The 15,687-nt window shown below is 48.7% G+C and overlaps 2 protein-coding genes across 2 annotated transcripts; one reads left to right on the top strand and one right to left on the bottom strand.

Moving 5' to 3' along the window:
- Positions 1-1,199: 1,199 nt before the first annotated feature.
- On the bottom strand, positions 1,200-4,487 carry MIND_00147500 (uncharacterized protein; the record flags this gene model as incomplete). The annotated part of the gene is made up of 6 exons (XM_037358401.1): positions 1,200-2,567; positions 2,621-2,880; positions 2,929-3,118; positions 3,166-3,619; positions 3,672-4,061; positions 4,111-4,487. 6 exons carry the CDS (start codon positions 4,485-4,487, stop codon positions 1,200-1,202), a joined length of 3,039 nt encoding a protein of 1,012 aa, XP_037226311.1.
- Positions 4,488-5,228: 741 nt separating this feature from the next.
- On the top strand, positions 5,229-12,252 carry MIND_00147400 (Chitin-binding type-1 domain-containing protein; the record flags this gene model as incomplete). The annotated part of the gene is made up of 39 exons (XM_037358400.1): positions 5,229-5,271; positions 5,321-5,438; positions 5,493-5,824; positions 5,882-6,019; positions 6,064-6,083; positions 6,131-6,236; positions 6,282-6,337; positions 6,385-6,545; positions 6,593-6,599; positions 6,651-6,706; positions 6,750-6,935; positions 6,984-7,171; positions 7,223-7,255; positions 7,302-7,673; positions 7,732-7,925; positions 7,971-8,037; positions 8,088-8,165; positions 8,220-8,329; positions 8,382-8,573; positions 8,619-8,884; positions 8,936-8,951; positions 9,001-9,140; positions 9,191-9,284; positions 9,333-9,563; positions 9,615-9,627; positions 9,676-9,776; positions 9,827-9,973; positions 10,019-10,162; positions 10,209-10,233; positions 10,281-10,646; positions 10,692-10,897; positions 10,942-11,112; positions 11,160-11,249; positions 11,295-11,333; positions 11,384-11,716; positions 11,765-11,836; positions 11,885-11,913; positions 11,962-12,052; positions 12,103-12,252. 39 exons carry the CDS (start codon positions 5,229-5,231, stop codon positions 12,250-12,252), a joined length of 5,181 nt encoding a protein of 1,726 aa, XP_037226310.1.
- Between the last annotated feature and the right edge of the window lie 3,435 nt (positions 12,253-15,687).

The following is a 15,687-nucleotide window of genomic DNA, read 5'->3' as shown; positions in this document are numbered from 1 at the left end:
CATCGATGACTTCGCGCCCTACAACGACCTCGGGGGCGCCGCCCATTGCCAGTGACTGGGACAAGACCGGTAGTATTTTCCGCATATTCCAGATCTTCTCGTCGTATCGAGCAGAAAAGCCCCGCAAGCCGCTCTGGGTGGATGACGTCGCGCGCGTTGCTGCAGAAATATTTGGCGAGCTTGGATGGGAGGACGTGCCGCAGCCAAAGTGGTACCTCACCACCCATACCCTCTTGTCCCCTCCATCGACCGACTACAATATTTTTGACATCCATGTGTAGAAGTATGAGTACAAAGAAGTAAATCGCGTGGAGGTATTCAAGTCTTTTCAATTCTTGAGTCTAGATTTGGACTTGAGCCAAACTTGAAAGCAAGTCACGTGCCCGTATGCTCGTATGTTGCAGACTACGACCACTAGACTATTCAGCTCGCTTAATGCGTTGGATCCGGCTTATAATCCAGTTGAATCCGCGCCCCACCGCTTCTTTGCTTACTCTGATACACGTATAGAAACTGACATTGGATTACATGCGCCAGAACCAACCTTTTCTTGTCCTGCCCGACGAATATTATAGATCTTCCAAGATGATGGATGGCGAGGGCGAACCCATACCACGCTTTGTCTACGGCTTTGCGTTTCCGTTCCAGCGTGGCAAACTCGCTCCGACCTTCAAGAAACTCGACGAAATGCAGGCCAAAATCCCCGACGCTGACCTTTTGTGACCCGAAGAAATATGACTCTACCAAAGCTATCTCGCGGTATATACGGGACTCCCTGAATGGCTCCTTTGACGACTTTGTCGGAGCTTCGCATGTGGACTCTTTGAACAGCGTCTACGTGGTGTTCAGGTTCTATTCATCGTACATGCCGCCGTTTCCCATTAAACCGCGCTGGGTGGACGATATAGCTAAAATCTGTGTCGAGATCTTCCATGAGCTCGGATGGGAGGACGTTCCAGAGCCGCAATGGTATTTGGACAGCGACACAATGGGGGCTGAGCCGGACACTGATTACAACATCACAACTCAATATTATTGGAACCAAGAGTTGTCGAAATAGCCCATTTTGGACTAAATTTCGCGACAAATACGAATCTCATAGTGGTGACGCCACGCGTTTGGGCTTTTATTCTGCAACAAGCTGCGTGATAATGGGAGCCCTTTGGAAGCATGCATAATTGCGAGTATTCAAGTTACAACTATCCAACACAGACATTCTGACCAACAGCAAGGTTAGAGCAACCAGAGTTGATCCACGGGTTCAGGCTATTCAGCTTCGCCTGGGTCACGCTCTGCTTGGTCACAATTGCCGAACACGAATCGCCAGACACGACAGTGTACAGTTTCCCACACGGACTTCCCCCTCCTCCAACGCAGTATGCCGCGGCGAGCTGGATGTTGGTGCACGCCGTGTTGATTTCTGGGTTCCAGTGCAAGAAATCGGAGAACGCAATCTTGGCCGATGTGTCCATGGCATTACAGGTGTCGCCGCTCACAACAGTGTGGTAGGAGGTGCAGTTGCTGAAGGAACCTGTGGCGAGGTTCGATGGCGGCCCGGTGCTTGTGCTGTTACTCGACGCAACACAATAAGCCTCCCCAAGCGCGAGATTGGTACACTGCGAGTTGAGCTCGGGGTTCATCTGGATCAGTTGGGTGAGAGTAAGGTTGAAGCGGCTGTCAATGCTTGCGCAGCCGTCGCCAGACACGACCGTGTAGTATTTCGTGCAGCCAGCCGTGATTGTGCCAGGCGCGACATTCGCAGGCGGTCCGGAGCTGGTGCTGTTACTCGATGCAACACAGTAAGCCTCGCCGAGCGCCAGGTTGGTGCACTGAGAGTTGAGCTCCGGGTTCATCTGGATGAACTGCGCGAGCGTGAGATTGAAGCGACTTTCGATACTCGCACAGCCGTCGCCAGACACGACCGTGTAGTATTTCGTGCAGCCAGCAGTAATGGTCCCAGGCGCAACATTGCTCGGAGGGCCGGTACTGTTGCTAGAAGCGACACAGTACGCTTCCCCGAGCGCGAGATTCGTGCATTGTGAGTTGAGTTCAGGATTCATTTGAATGAATTGTGCCAATGTCAAGTTAAACTTGCTCTCAATACTCGCGCAACCATCGCCAGAGACAACGGTGTAGTAAGAAGTGCAGCCGTCCGTAATTGTCCCTGGAGCCACGTTTGACGGCGGCCCTGTGGAAGTTGAAGTCGATGGGGGGAAGATGGAGAAGACGCAATATGCGAGACCGAGTACGATGTTGCTGCACTGAGAATTAATGCCAGGGTTGAGCTTCAAAAACTGGGTGTGATCGATGAAGTTCCGCTTCTCGACAGTCGTGCAGCTGTCGCCAGAAACGATGGTATCATATTCAGCACAGTTAGCGGTGGTCACGTTGGGAGCTACGTTGCTGGGAATCGGAGCAGTCGAAAGCGTATAATTGCCTTTGGGAAAGACAACACATAGTGCGCTGCCTGCGACCGGCGAGGATGCGGCCAGCTGCGGATTCCATGTTTCGAGTAATGTCGCATTGAGCCCAGTGGTGTTGGAAATGGTCGCAAGGGTATCCCCAGACTGGAGCACAAGTTCAATAAATGAATGTGGACAAACGAGTGAAGCGGGCTTACCTGTACTGTATAATAAAACCCGCAGTTAACCGGTCGTGTTCCTTTAGCAATGTTGGTCGGGACCGGAACACCAGCTGCTGTAAGGATCTGGGTCGCGAAGGAAGCAGTGTATGACTGAGTTGGCAGCGAATACTGGAAAACGCTAGCGCTTGTGTAGTTCGTGGTGACCACTGGTGGAGCAGACACGGTCGATAGAGGCGGGAATGCCGCAACACAATAATAGTAGTCCAGCCATAGATTTGTGCAATTAGTGTCGATTTCTGTTAAGGAGCTTAGAAGTATTCTCTTGGAAGAACCTAGTCACTAACCGGGATTCAAGACCAAGAAGTCGGGCAACGAAATGGAGTTGGCGAGAACAACACTGTTGCAGATGTCGCCCTGTTTGACTTGGTAGTATCTGCCGCAATTGCTTGTTGTGCCAGCGACAGTCGGCGTCGGGATGGGAGCTTTCGCAGTTGGGGTTCCGGATGGAATGTTGTTGTCGGTACCAGCTCCGACCTGAAAATATTAGTCGACTAATGATCAACGGAAAGAGAATCGCATACATCGGGAAATCCACCATTAGGCGTCAAACAGATATTCTGTCCAACTTTCGCCGAGATGAGTTGGCAGTAGGTTCCCAGGTCCGGATTGAAGGACTGAAGCTGGGTTGTGGTGATTTTGGTCCCAGTAATTGAAGCTGAGCTATCTGCAATGCTATCGCAAGTGTCGTTGGCAGCGACACGGTAGAGATGACAAGCTTTGAACACGCATACGTTCGAGCCAGCCTTGACCGTACAGTCCGTAGATCCAGATAGGAAAGAGTTGGACGACAAAATGGAGTAAACAGTTACGCTGTTCGTCTGAGCGAGAGCTGAACAGCTTGTATTTGTAGTCACGGAAACATTGTGACCGCTAACTGCACAATCACCCGCGGGGTTGGCAGATGGAGGGCTACCAAATGGTGGAGTGGTAATTGTTCCAGTACCGGGGGTCGAAACATTATACGAGTTAAATTGGCTGGATCCAGAGTCAATCGGTAGGTTTGATCGCAGAACAAAATGTCGCTTACCTTCCACACTGAGTGATAGCAGAAGACAGAAGTGCGGCCACAGGAGTTGAATATGTGACGGGATTTGAAAGGGTGACATTGAGGGTCTTGAGCGTGCAGAACGTGCAGAGTTGCGAAGTTGGGAGTGAGAGCAAACCACCCGTAGTGTTAAACGAGGCAAGAAGCGGTTCACAAAATTTGCCGGAGGTTGGGTCCTGAAGACATTGAGCCTGGTACGGGCCTGCAATCGTATCGATGGCAAGTGTCGGAAGGTACGAGACATTGTTGGCCCCGGAAATACCAAAGTTTTTGCAGGCCGTCGCAACGTTTGCTCGATAATTAGCCAAAGAGGTCGTGCAGGTGGATGTGCAGACGGTAGCGAGGTCGTTTATCATCAGGTAAGGATAAGAGCTGAGTATGCAGATTATTTTCGAGGGGGAAGGGGTATTTAAACACGTACCTCATGAGCGGAATGGTAGAGTTGCAGCTCAGAGTCGCGGTTAGGGCCGATGCGCATGCTGAGTTGGGGGCAGGGGATGTTGGTAAGGTGTTCTGAGTATAGAGCTGGAAAGAGGAGGTGGATCCAGTCGCCCAAGACCCGGTACTGTTTGCAGCTGCCGCTAAAACGACGTTGTCAATGCTCAAGTCTACGCTGGAGACCAGGGAGTCATCGTCCAAATGTGTGTTTGACGCGTTCGCGCGCGAATTGGCAAGTTGTTGCAATAGCGCGTCATGGAAAGCTTTGTCGCTGGCCGCTTTGATGTGGTTCAACGTCTTGTGGAGGCTCGAAGGTGACACCACCGATATGAAGTGGAAGAGGAGGAGAAGGCCCCACATGGTGAATTGCAGCGGAATGCTCAATCGCACGCGCCTATAATAAAGTCGCGAACATCTAGAGCAAATCCATCCACATTATCGGGCGGAGAGAGACTTCTGGCACCGCTCTACATGGTCAAGTTCGCTGTTCTGACCAATGGCTATTGTCTGAACTTCTCTTAAGGCAGATTAGCGCCGTTGTTGTCGCATGAGTGAATGTCCAACACGGAGATGCGGTTGGCGGTGTCACACTGTGACGTTTTTCCTCGCATCTTTGGCTTCCACGAACACCGTGCCTTGGCATCCTGAAACACATATCGTCGATACTCGAATGCCGACTCTATAACTTGGAAGCTTTGTACCCGCTCTCTTTGGTCTAGGACTCAACCACACGGTCGCTTATCAGAATTTGGGGAACTGAGATCGGCTTCAGGTTAGTCCTCTGTGTATGCTTGTTGTCGGTTCCTTGGTTGATACCTCAACCAGCTCAGTCACCACGGTCGCCGAAAATTGGCCGTGGGTTAAATATAGAACTTGAGCGCTCTTGGCGGCGAACACAAATAAACACGGCGGGCAACCGAAAATCATTTTCGACTCGAATTTGGTCTCAACCGCGACAAACGCATCAGACTTATACGTACAAGTTCCTAGTGGCCTGGCCATTGGCGGTGTTCTGGGGTCTCTCTAGGCGAAAGAGAGTCAAGTTCAGAATGGCGTATATATTTGTTGTGTTCGGGACTCGTCGCTCGGAAGGAGTTCAGGATGGGAAATCCCTCCAGACATCTTCTCTTGTACTTCGTCTTTGGTGAGCCCAGCGAGTGCTGCTGTTCTAACCCTTCTCAATACACCTTCAGCTCTTGTCAGCACTGTCTTTTCGCAATCCAACAACACCGTTCTCCCTGTCGGCTCGTGTACCGCTGAAATACCATGCAGTAATGGAGCGTGCTGCAATGGCGATTCTGGATTCTGCGGGTCAGTGTTTCAAGCCAGATATGTGATTGATTTCTCACTGACGCTGCTTCGTAGGTTTGGACCTTCTTTTTGCAAGACAGTTTCTCAAGGCGGTCCTTGCACGTCTAACTGCAATGCCTTGGCTGAATGCGGGCCCAATGCAGCGCCCGCCAACTTCACATGCCCTCTAAGCGTCTGCTGCTCACAATTTGGTTTCTGTGGGACCACTGCAGAATTTTGCGGAGCTGGCTGTCAGTCCAATTGCAACCCACCCGCTCCCCGTTCCTGCGGCGCTGATCAACAAAGCGCTACGCAAAGACGGATTGGATATTATGAAGGATGGGCAGTCACTCGAGCGTGCTCCTCGTACCCACCTGAAATGATCTCTGCGGAGACGTTGACCCACAGTGCGTTCCGCATTTGCTACTTGTTGTCGGAACATCTGATTCATTTTTTTCTTCTAGTCAACTTCGCTTTTGCTCTTATTGATGGATCATCTTATGCGATCAAAGAAATGTCCCCCGGTGATGCTGCTTTATGGACACGGACAACGGCACTGAAGAAGAACAACGTCGCACTGAAGGTCTTTCTCTCTATCGGCGGTAAGAAACCCTTGTTTGTTGAAATCATCTAAACGCTCACACAGGTTGGAGTTTCAACGATCCTGCAAGTGCTCTCAATCGTCCATTCACTATTTTCTCATAACCAGCCAGCCAACATCTAACGTGTTTTCCAATCTCGTTGCCAGTGCTGCAAACACTGCTGCATTCATCAACTCTGCCCTACAGACGCTGCAAGCGTATGGTTTTGATGGCATTGGTACATTATTCGTCGTCTATTTTGATCACGATTGAGCCACTACAGATGTTGACTGGGAGTACCCAGCTGCATATGATCGAGGCGGCAATCCTGCCGATAAGGTCTGATTTTCAATGTAACTTCTTTTCTGCGTTCTCATCGACTGCAGGCCAATTTTGTTACATTCATGGCCAAAGTCAAAGCAGCCTTCAAACCCCGAAATTACGGTCTCACGTTCACTGCTCCGAGCAGTTATTGGTACCTCCAACATTTCGATCTACCCGGCTTGCTCCAGTCAGCAGACTGGGTCAATGTAATGACCTACGATCTGTATGTCCTTGCCTTTCAACGTGCTCAGACCTAACAAGATATTACAGACATGGGGTATTCATCGTTTCTCTCGTCAGAGCTACCAAACTAACAAGCAAGTTATAGACGTGGGATGGAACGGACCCATATATCGGTCCACTTGTTTTGGCGCATACCAATTTGTAAGGCGCTGTGCAACCTGAACCCTTGGCTAACAACGAACAGAACTGAAATTGAAGACACTCTTTCCTTATTCAACAACGTTGGCGTAGATCCTAACAAGATAGTTCTCGGCATTGGATTCTATGGTCGCTCCTTCCAACTTGCAGACCCAAGTTGTTCGAGTCCCGGCTGCGTCTTCGTTGGTGGAGCCGTGCCCGGGGCCTGCTCGGCCAACTCTGGAACATTGATGTAATCATGATTTAGCATCATTCAAGTTGATCTTATCTTTGGATGCAGGTTTTCCGAAATAGAGACCATCCTCGCACAGCCGGGTGTGCAAGCAACCTTTGACGCCGCCGCCGCTGTCAAATACGTTGTCTGGAACGATGTCAACTGGGTCAGCTACGACGATGCACAAACTCTTGCAATGAAACTGCAATTTGCCAACTCCCGCTGTCTTGGCGGAACAATGATCTGGAGTGTTGGTGAGTAGTGTCGGTCAACCATATACGTTCTGGTATCAACTATCCAAATAGATCAGGACGACACCTCATATTCTGCTCTCAAAGGTCTTCATTTTATTTGGTCTCCTGAAAATCGCTCAATAGCATCCAGGTCTGTATCCTGATATCGACGTCAACAAACCTTCGCTCGTGGAATCCGGCGACCAATGCACCATCACCGGTTGTGGCCAATCATGCCCCTCAGGTTGGGATACATTAACTACGCTCACCACCAACCCTGGTGCTGCAACTTCCTGCCCGAGCAATAATCCCGCTCGGCTCTGCTGTCCTTCGGGCAACGCTCCGCAGAATTGCTCTTGGCGAGGTGGCGGAGGAAGCACCTGTAATCCTCAGTGTTCCGTTGGGGAAATTACGATTGCCACTGATCCAGTTGGCGGGGATGGAAAGCCAACTTGTGCTCAAGGAACGAAAGCTTTCTGCTGCTCTACCGGACAGAATGATCCAACTGGCTGTCATGCGACGGGTACATAAACTTTATCATATCTGCGCTCCAGCGCTCGGTTTTCTGACAATGATTATAGGGTGTGGTTCGACTTCTTGTGCCTCTGGCGATGCCTTCCTCACTTTTGTGAGGCAAGGAACCGAGGATAATGGATCGTGTGAAGCTGAAAACTCAGACCCAAATGTCATCAACAAGCAACCATGTCCCGAAATCTGCGCGACGAACAACAAACCTGTTTGTTGTGAAGCAAGTGTGATATCGGCATACACCAATGTGGGTGATACTCTTACATTCTGTGGCATCGCTGATCTATACTAGTGTGGTTGGGTCGGAGACCTCCCCAACTGTCTCAATTCCGCGTGTCCGGCTGGAAAGGTCGCCGTTTGTAAGCCACAACTGCTTCCATGGATGTTATCTCTGACTGAGTTCATTCAGTTGATGATATTCAGGGAGATGCTTCTCAGTCTTGCGTTGGCAAGGGCAAGAGGCTGTACTGTTGTAACCCACCCGCAAGTGAGTTGTCGGAACAGAGCAAGACTGAGTGAAACACTAAACCACAATCATCAGACGAACAATTTTTGCCGGTCCCAGAAGCATGGGTTTTACCCTCGCAGAACCCTACGCCCGGAGGATTTGGTGTTATTCAGCCTGCTTCCTTCACGGTTGACTTCGACGATGTAAGTTCACAAGCTGAAAATCGAGAACTTGATCATGAAACTTCTCGCATAGAACATCGGAACGCCAGACACAAACACTCCGGGTGCTGGAACCTCTGGAGAAAGCGACGATGGAAAAGAGAACGACAGCCCCTTTGGCGAAGTCTTCATCTCTTCACCCAACCCAGGCTCTGTCAGTTCTCTGGATCGAGCATCTGACTGGGTCATCACCAGCTGCGATCGATTCAGCGACCAGCCCCAAGAGGTCAGAACCGCATGTGCTTCATTTTAATTGCTCATATAGCTCTAGGTGCTTGCGTTCTGCTCAAAATCAATGGACAGCGATGATGCGGGATGTGGTCACGTGTTCATCGATCAGGCTGAACACACCATTGTCAAACTGCCCTCAAGTTGTGGCGCTGGTCCGTATGCACGTATTGTATCCCTCTCCCCGCACGAGGATCAAGATGTCTTACCAACCCACATTCGCCGTGACCTACCGGAGAACGAACTTGTTTACTCTCTGCGGTTTGACTATAACTTCGCTGCAATTCCCGCTTCGAATGGACCGATCCTGTGAGTCGCTTTCATGCTTTGTTTTATGCCGTTTTTTTGACTGGTTTCTAGGATGCGAGCCGATGTGGTCTGTCCTGGCCCTGGCCACAAGTTACCTTCTGATATTATGTTCACAGACGGATATGCCAGGCTATTGGGACGAAATGATCAACTCTCCTCCGGATGCTGGCACCACAGGCACCAGACGATCAAACTCTAAGCGCGACTTCCACCAACCAGAGGAACTCGACAAGCGCTGGTTTGGACCGTTCGATCGGTCAGTTTCCGCATTTTTATTTTGTTTACATTTCCTTGAATACTTCCTAGGTGGCTTCAAAAACTGAACACTGTCACGAGCTCAAACAGTATCTCCCGCAACTTCCACTGGTCTGACACATACACTATTTTCCACCAGGAAGAGGTATGGAATCACCAAAGCCTTTGATTGAGTCTGAAGTTGATTTTCCAGTCTTGCCCCCACTTTACGAGCAGCTTGGATATTTCGGTCACAGGAAATGCTCAAGCCAATAGCAGATTCGGGTATTATCTTGAGGCAACGATTGTCCCGCCTGCCATTCAGCAAAGTTACGTTTACCTGACTGCTGGAGCGTCGGCCCAGGCTACTTTCACCGTTTCTGGACTGGCAAAGGCGCAATTTGGAACGGAAAGAGCGGAGATCATCTCTTTTGGGTTCCCTGGAGTGCGTGCTTCTTCCGTCTCTTTCCATGCTTCCAAATAACATAAATCTCAGCTTTATTATCCTGGTTTGCGAGTTATGCCCAGATTAACAGGATCTCACATATGACGATTAGGACTGCTTACAATCGGGCCCAGTCTTCATCTCTATGGTCAACTCTCTGGCCAATTGAGCATGTCAGGTCGATATAGTGCCAGCGTTGGGTACACATTCCCGGTCAGTTTTTCTTCCAAGTAGTTTCCCTGTTGAAACTTAATCCGTTATAGTCACTTGATCTCACTTTTGGGAAAGAAGACTCGCATGCTGATGAAGAGCAGACAAGCAATCCCGTCAGCCCCAACTCTAACAATAATGGCTATGATTACTCTTTCGGCTATAATGTCGAACTGTCGGGCAATGTCGAGGCTCATATTGTGCGCCAAACAAATGTTTACAACGTTGGCTGACCTTGTGTGTAGGTTCCCAGCCTGCAACTTGGTGTCAGTATCCTCGGGGGTTCTCTTCTCGATGCGCAAGTGTTTGTTGAAGCCGACATGTATGCTGGAGTCGGGGTCACTGGCAGTGTTTCCAGCTCGGTTGCTCCCCAGTTCTGCGTCAATCCTGTAAGTCAATCACTATCGGTTGGATTTTTTGTCTCACAGCATTTAGTACTTTGGTGTGGATCTCAATGCAGGTATGCCGAGTTGTTACTACTAGAAAGCAATCTTAATCCAAGTCAAGGACTCACGGGCTCCGTCCTCTTCTGGAGAGATAATGCAATCAGTTATCAATTTTATTCAACTCAATTCCCCTTCGGCGGTAAATGCTTCGGTTCACAACAGCAAGCTTCTGGGTCATCAAAACGCGATGGTCTTATTACCGGTCAAGGCGAGACTGGCTCAGCTCTCAAGTTATCACATCGCTCGCCATATCCTGTCTACGCAGTGTACGAGACTGAAGCCGAAGGCTGGGTGGCACCGCCAACCCTACCCGTGGCGTCCAACTTGACCGAGCGACTAGAGAAGCGTGGTGGCGTGCCGTTTTTGCCAGGCAATCTATTTTGTCCTGATGCTGGGACCGATATCACTGGTACCGATGCTGGTTCGGGTACGAGCATGCCACTCATGATTTCTGACGCTAATTTGGTTGTAGACTGCTACTGCTACAGTGATGCAGGAAATGATCCCATCAACAACGCTCTGATCACGGCCAAGCGCTCCGTTGCGATAGATCAAGAGCTCGTTCTCAACGGTCCCAAGAACACCAGCTTCATCGATGGGCTCAAAGTCCTCCGGTCGGTGTCCCTGGAAAGTTGCTCATCGATCAGTATTCCTATACCTGGGTACGACAAAACTCCGGTTGGCCTTTTTTTTCTACCGTTGCGAGAGCTTACACTTTGTAGATTATCAGTTACTATGATCTTGACAACCCAGCCGCCTTGAATCCCACCATGGGTAGTTGGAGTCCTCAAGTTCCTGTCAATCTAGGCAACAAGAAGAATGGAGAGCCTTACTTGACTATCCCATCCGGTGGTGGTAACAAAAATATCTATGCCAGAGAACATCCTTATGAGGTATGGTGACTTGGGCGAACATTGAATTGCGGTAACCGAGCACATAGGAATCAATGGTTGCTCTGTTCATTGACTTCCTGGAACGGAGCCCTGACTTGTGGAGAAACACTGATGAAGACAACACCTGGTGTGCCTGGGTTGGTTGAGTCTCTTGAAAATTCCGCGTGCTGATCAGTTGTTAGGTTAGAACAAACTTCCAATCTAGACCAGCCTACAATCCTGTATGTGGTTTCGGTATGCTCTTTCTATTGAGCTGACAGAAAATACTTAGGCGGCCTGGGGCACAAACTCGTTGTTTGGCATGCTGGGCACGTGCTATCCTAATAACGCAGCACAGTCGCCGATGGTCGTGCTCGAGCAAGATGCGAACGTGATGAAAAACACTGCCTATTTCTCGCAAGCAGCAGCCCTCATCGGGAAAACCGCCCAGCCTCTGCGAACTAACGACAAGTTTACCTCTTACTGTCCCCAAAAACAAATCGCGGTTCTACGTGCTGCTGCGGGAATCCCGTCATTCTTGAACGAGTACGATATCAGCCAGATCTTCTTGCAACAGAGCAATTGTGTTCGGTCGGTATGGTCGGCTTGGCAGACTGCTTATCGCGTTAGTTGTTTTCTGTTGGCGAATGCTCCTCTGTTGAAACGCTTCTAGGCAGCGACTGTTGACGCTCCAAACCGCACTAATGTCAATGTTCCAGCTCTCTATGACACGTGGGTGCATTCGGTATGTGTTGATTGTGAACATATTTGACCACGACCAACCTGATTTCAGGTCATGAGCAACGTTGTGCCATTCATTCGGTGCGTTTGATCAGCGACTTTCATGCGAAATATCTAAAACCTTGCCAGTAATCAACTTGACAACCTCATCCCTCTCTACAACGGTGGCCAGACCACCGCCGCGGTCGTCGATCTTTCGTGGCCGGTTCTGCTTGATCAGGTCAGTAGATGTGGTGGCGGCGCTTTTTACCATATGCTCAGCATTGCTAGGTCCAATTCCAACGTGCTGGGCAAACCCAACAGATCGAAACACCGGCTTCGGTGTACTCTCGTGGCGTGTCGGTCACAAGAACGGACTTGACGAACCAAGTGCGCAATGCCATTCCGGATTTGAATTGGCTAAACTTCCTACCTCACTGAACTTGACTGTGGTACATCGTAAATAAGACGTAATGAATGGATAGGCGTTCACTCAACGCTATAACTTTTGAACGCATTTAAGTGCGTATCCCGTCCCAGACTGAGACTGCATTCTTGTTGTGGCATTGACACATCAGTTTGTACTCGAAGAGTGTAGCTCGAACGGTGGACTCGGATAGTTTGAACCCGTGAATTAACTCTGGTTGTTCTAACCTTGCTGTTGGTCAGAGTGTCTGCACTAGATTCTCGGTCAATACTTCAGCTATTGTCGTGGTCCTACCAATCTCACCTCTAACTCGGGCAACCATATGCAAATGCAAACTGACTAGATCTGCATTCCGTTTGCTCTTCATGTCGTGTAACAAACTGCCAAGAGTCCTTCTACACCGTAACACCGTTGGGATTGTCAGTACTTAGTCGGTCGTTTGAGGAGATTGGTGTCGAGAAGATAGCACATTGGCTTCGGAACATCCTCTCTCATGCAAACTCATGGAATATTCTGCAGCAATGCGCGCCACATCATCGGACGCGAGCTAAGCACCTGACCGACGCGTCAAGTCATATCCATGTGCAACAAGTCACACACGAATCTATTAACGTCGTTTATTCTGCTTGACGTGGCGAAGTACTTGTAAATAGTCTGGTTTCCCCAAATCCATACTTGAAATCGGCCTGGGCTCCTCTTTATCCTCCGCCTGGATTGGTACATCGTTGGTTTCGTTCACTAACAGTTCCGTCGTTTTTGCCCATCTCATCATAGCTCTTGTCCATTGCTGGTGTGCTTTCGAATAGCGCCACCGCTCCTCCATGTTGGCCTGCTGTTCACGCTGGGAGTCAGAGACATAGCTGTCGTCGTCCGACACCGGCTCATCATCAGATAACGAAGAGTCAGAGGATTCGGATGGCGAGAGCTCTGCGTTTGGGTCGCCGGCGATGAATGCAGTAGGCGGAATTTCGGCAATCCAGCAGTTGAATGCCATTTTCGCCTTCGTAAAAGTGTCACTGATTTCCCTGCTGGAGAGCTCGGGCCAGGGGCGCGTTTCAAAGGGCATTGGGTCCAGGAGATCATGGAGAAGTTGGTGGCGCCGTGACCCAGAAAATCTGTCTTTTGCAAGCTTTCTTTCTGAGAGGGCATAGGTCAAATGAGGAGGAATCGAGGAGGTGATGAGGCGTGGTGGGAGTAGGGGGGATTTGTCCGTCTGGAGAACAAGATATTCAAAGGGCGCTTCGCCGTCGTATACCTGCCCGAAAGTAGTCAAAAGGAAGAACCGCCTCGTGCTGGGGAGAGACAAACTTTGTCGATAGGGCTAGGCTGGCAGTATTTGGGGGCAGCGAGTTGGTGCTTGAGCAATAGACCGACCCACTTTGGAGACACAGCAAGGATCGAGTTGTCGTCTGCGAGCAACGCTTCGACATCAGGATCGTCTGTAGTATTTGCTGAGTAAAAGCCAAGTACCTGACCATTGCGCACCAAAGGAGCTCAGGTACTCTTCCATTGTATTAGGATGCAAACCCCAACACCATTCAAACTTGGAGCGCTACCAAGTTGTCAAGCCAAGCTCGCGCATGCCAACAACACTTGCCCATCCCTCTGCTCGGAGAAGGTCCTCGGGACTACCACAAAAGAATGGAATCCCGTTACAGATGACTGCTTGGAGTGAGAGTGGCATTGTAACATCCACACCGGATTTGGTAAAATATCCCTTGAAGTAGAAACTGTGCTAGATTCTGGTAGAATCTAGAACCAAATCAACCTATGGAGATTTGCCCAAAATATACATTTTTGAAACTGAGAATGATTTTAGTCAAATATATACTAGTTTTAGGCAGTCTGAGATGAAAACTATCTATGGGACTGAAACTATGCCTGAAATGGTTGATATCTGTGCACATATATTTGGTCATGATATCACGCATATCAAATGTGGCGAAACTGACAGTGAAACAAAGGATTTCACTGACAGTTTCAGCACAGATGATACAAAGGAAATCAGCAGTGGAGAAATGCACATAGATTCTCTTTGTTTCTATTTACATTTCTCCACTGCTGAAACTGTAGATTTACAGTACAATGAAATCATTGTTGAAATCTCAAATTTATTCATGCCAGAAATTGTGATTAAAACTGTCAGTATATACATTGGAGAAATTGTAAGAGATATTGTATGTATATCAGTGACTTGAGGGTCAACCCTCAAGTTAACCCTCAAGTCAACCCCAAGGGTCTGATCTCCGGGTAGACCCTACAAGTTCAGTCTCCAGCTACATATTTAAATACATAATTAGCATGAATGGGATAACAACTTTGTAATGACTTTACACAAACTTTCTAATGACTTTACATAAACTTTCTAATAAATGTTACCAGATTGTAGGGACCCTTAATACATGTTACTATTCAGTTTAGACCTATGCTTCAAGGTCAATGGTTGAGTCAGAAAATGCAAATTACTGACCCAACCCTGAGTTTTCAAAACAGTGGTAGGGTCATATCTTAATGAGTTCTTATCCGTTCCTAACATGTTATATATGAGCAGGAAGGTATTCAATTGGCCTATAAACTGGTATTCAACATAAAGTTCATTGTATACAAAACCACAGACTTTATTACAAAATATATTTTGACTATTAGATTGTTAACCCAATTACTTGATGGTTTCTAGGCTGTTCATCAAAAGTTGGATATGGTCAGAAAGGTATTTCCAAATTCTACAAACTTGATTTCAACCCTGATATGGTTGATTACAAAACCACAGACTTTCACTACAAGTCAAGGTTTATTGAATTGACTTCAAAATCCAAAGTCAACCAAATGACTCCATATTGCACATAGTAGTAGAGCTTCATTGATTGAGTAAGTGTTCAGTTCAAACCTATTCAAAATTTATAATAGTTGACTCACAAAAGGTGAAATACTCCCAAAATATTAGCTTTGTTAGTTTAGGGCTAGCCTGGCTCAAATAGTATTAACACTATATTGTTGTGAATTTCCCCCTCCTGTTCACTGCTTACCACTTGTATGATAGAGCACAGGTACAGGTCTGGGTCTGTTTAACTTGACTCAGACCCTGACCCTGACCCTGACCTTGACCCTGACTGTCAGGGTTCAGGTCGGGCTATGCCAGGCTTCTCTTGAGAAACATGTGCCCAGAACAGAACAGATGAATTGTCGGGCCATAAGTATGGCGGGCGGGTTCAAGTCGAACCAAAAGGGCCCATTAAAGTCAGTGTTGGGTCTGACACATCTTTCTTGGTCACGTGCTTTCTATGTGTGCATTCCCCCTATTAGGGTGTCTGTTCCTATCATTACATACTGTGTGTTGCGGGCCTTCGGTGGCCTGATACCAGTGCTGGAGAGGACAGGCCTTACACTTTGAACTTGAATGCGCGTTCATAGGGTTGAGCACAGGTCCGGGTCTCAGAAGGCTGACCCTG

The sequence above is a fragment of the Mycena indigotica genome, assembly GCF_014461135.1.
Source record: "Mycena indigotica strain 171206Taipei chromosome Unknown Mind.scaff0001, whole genome shotgun sequence".
In the NCBI taxonomy this organism is placed as follows: Eukaryota; Fungi; Basidiomycota; class Agaricomycetes; order Agaricales; family Mycenaceae; genus Mycena; species Mycena indigotica.
This window is presented reverse-complemented; position numbering and strand designations above follow the sequence as displayed.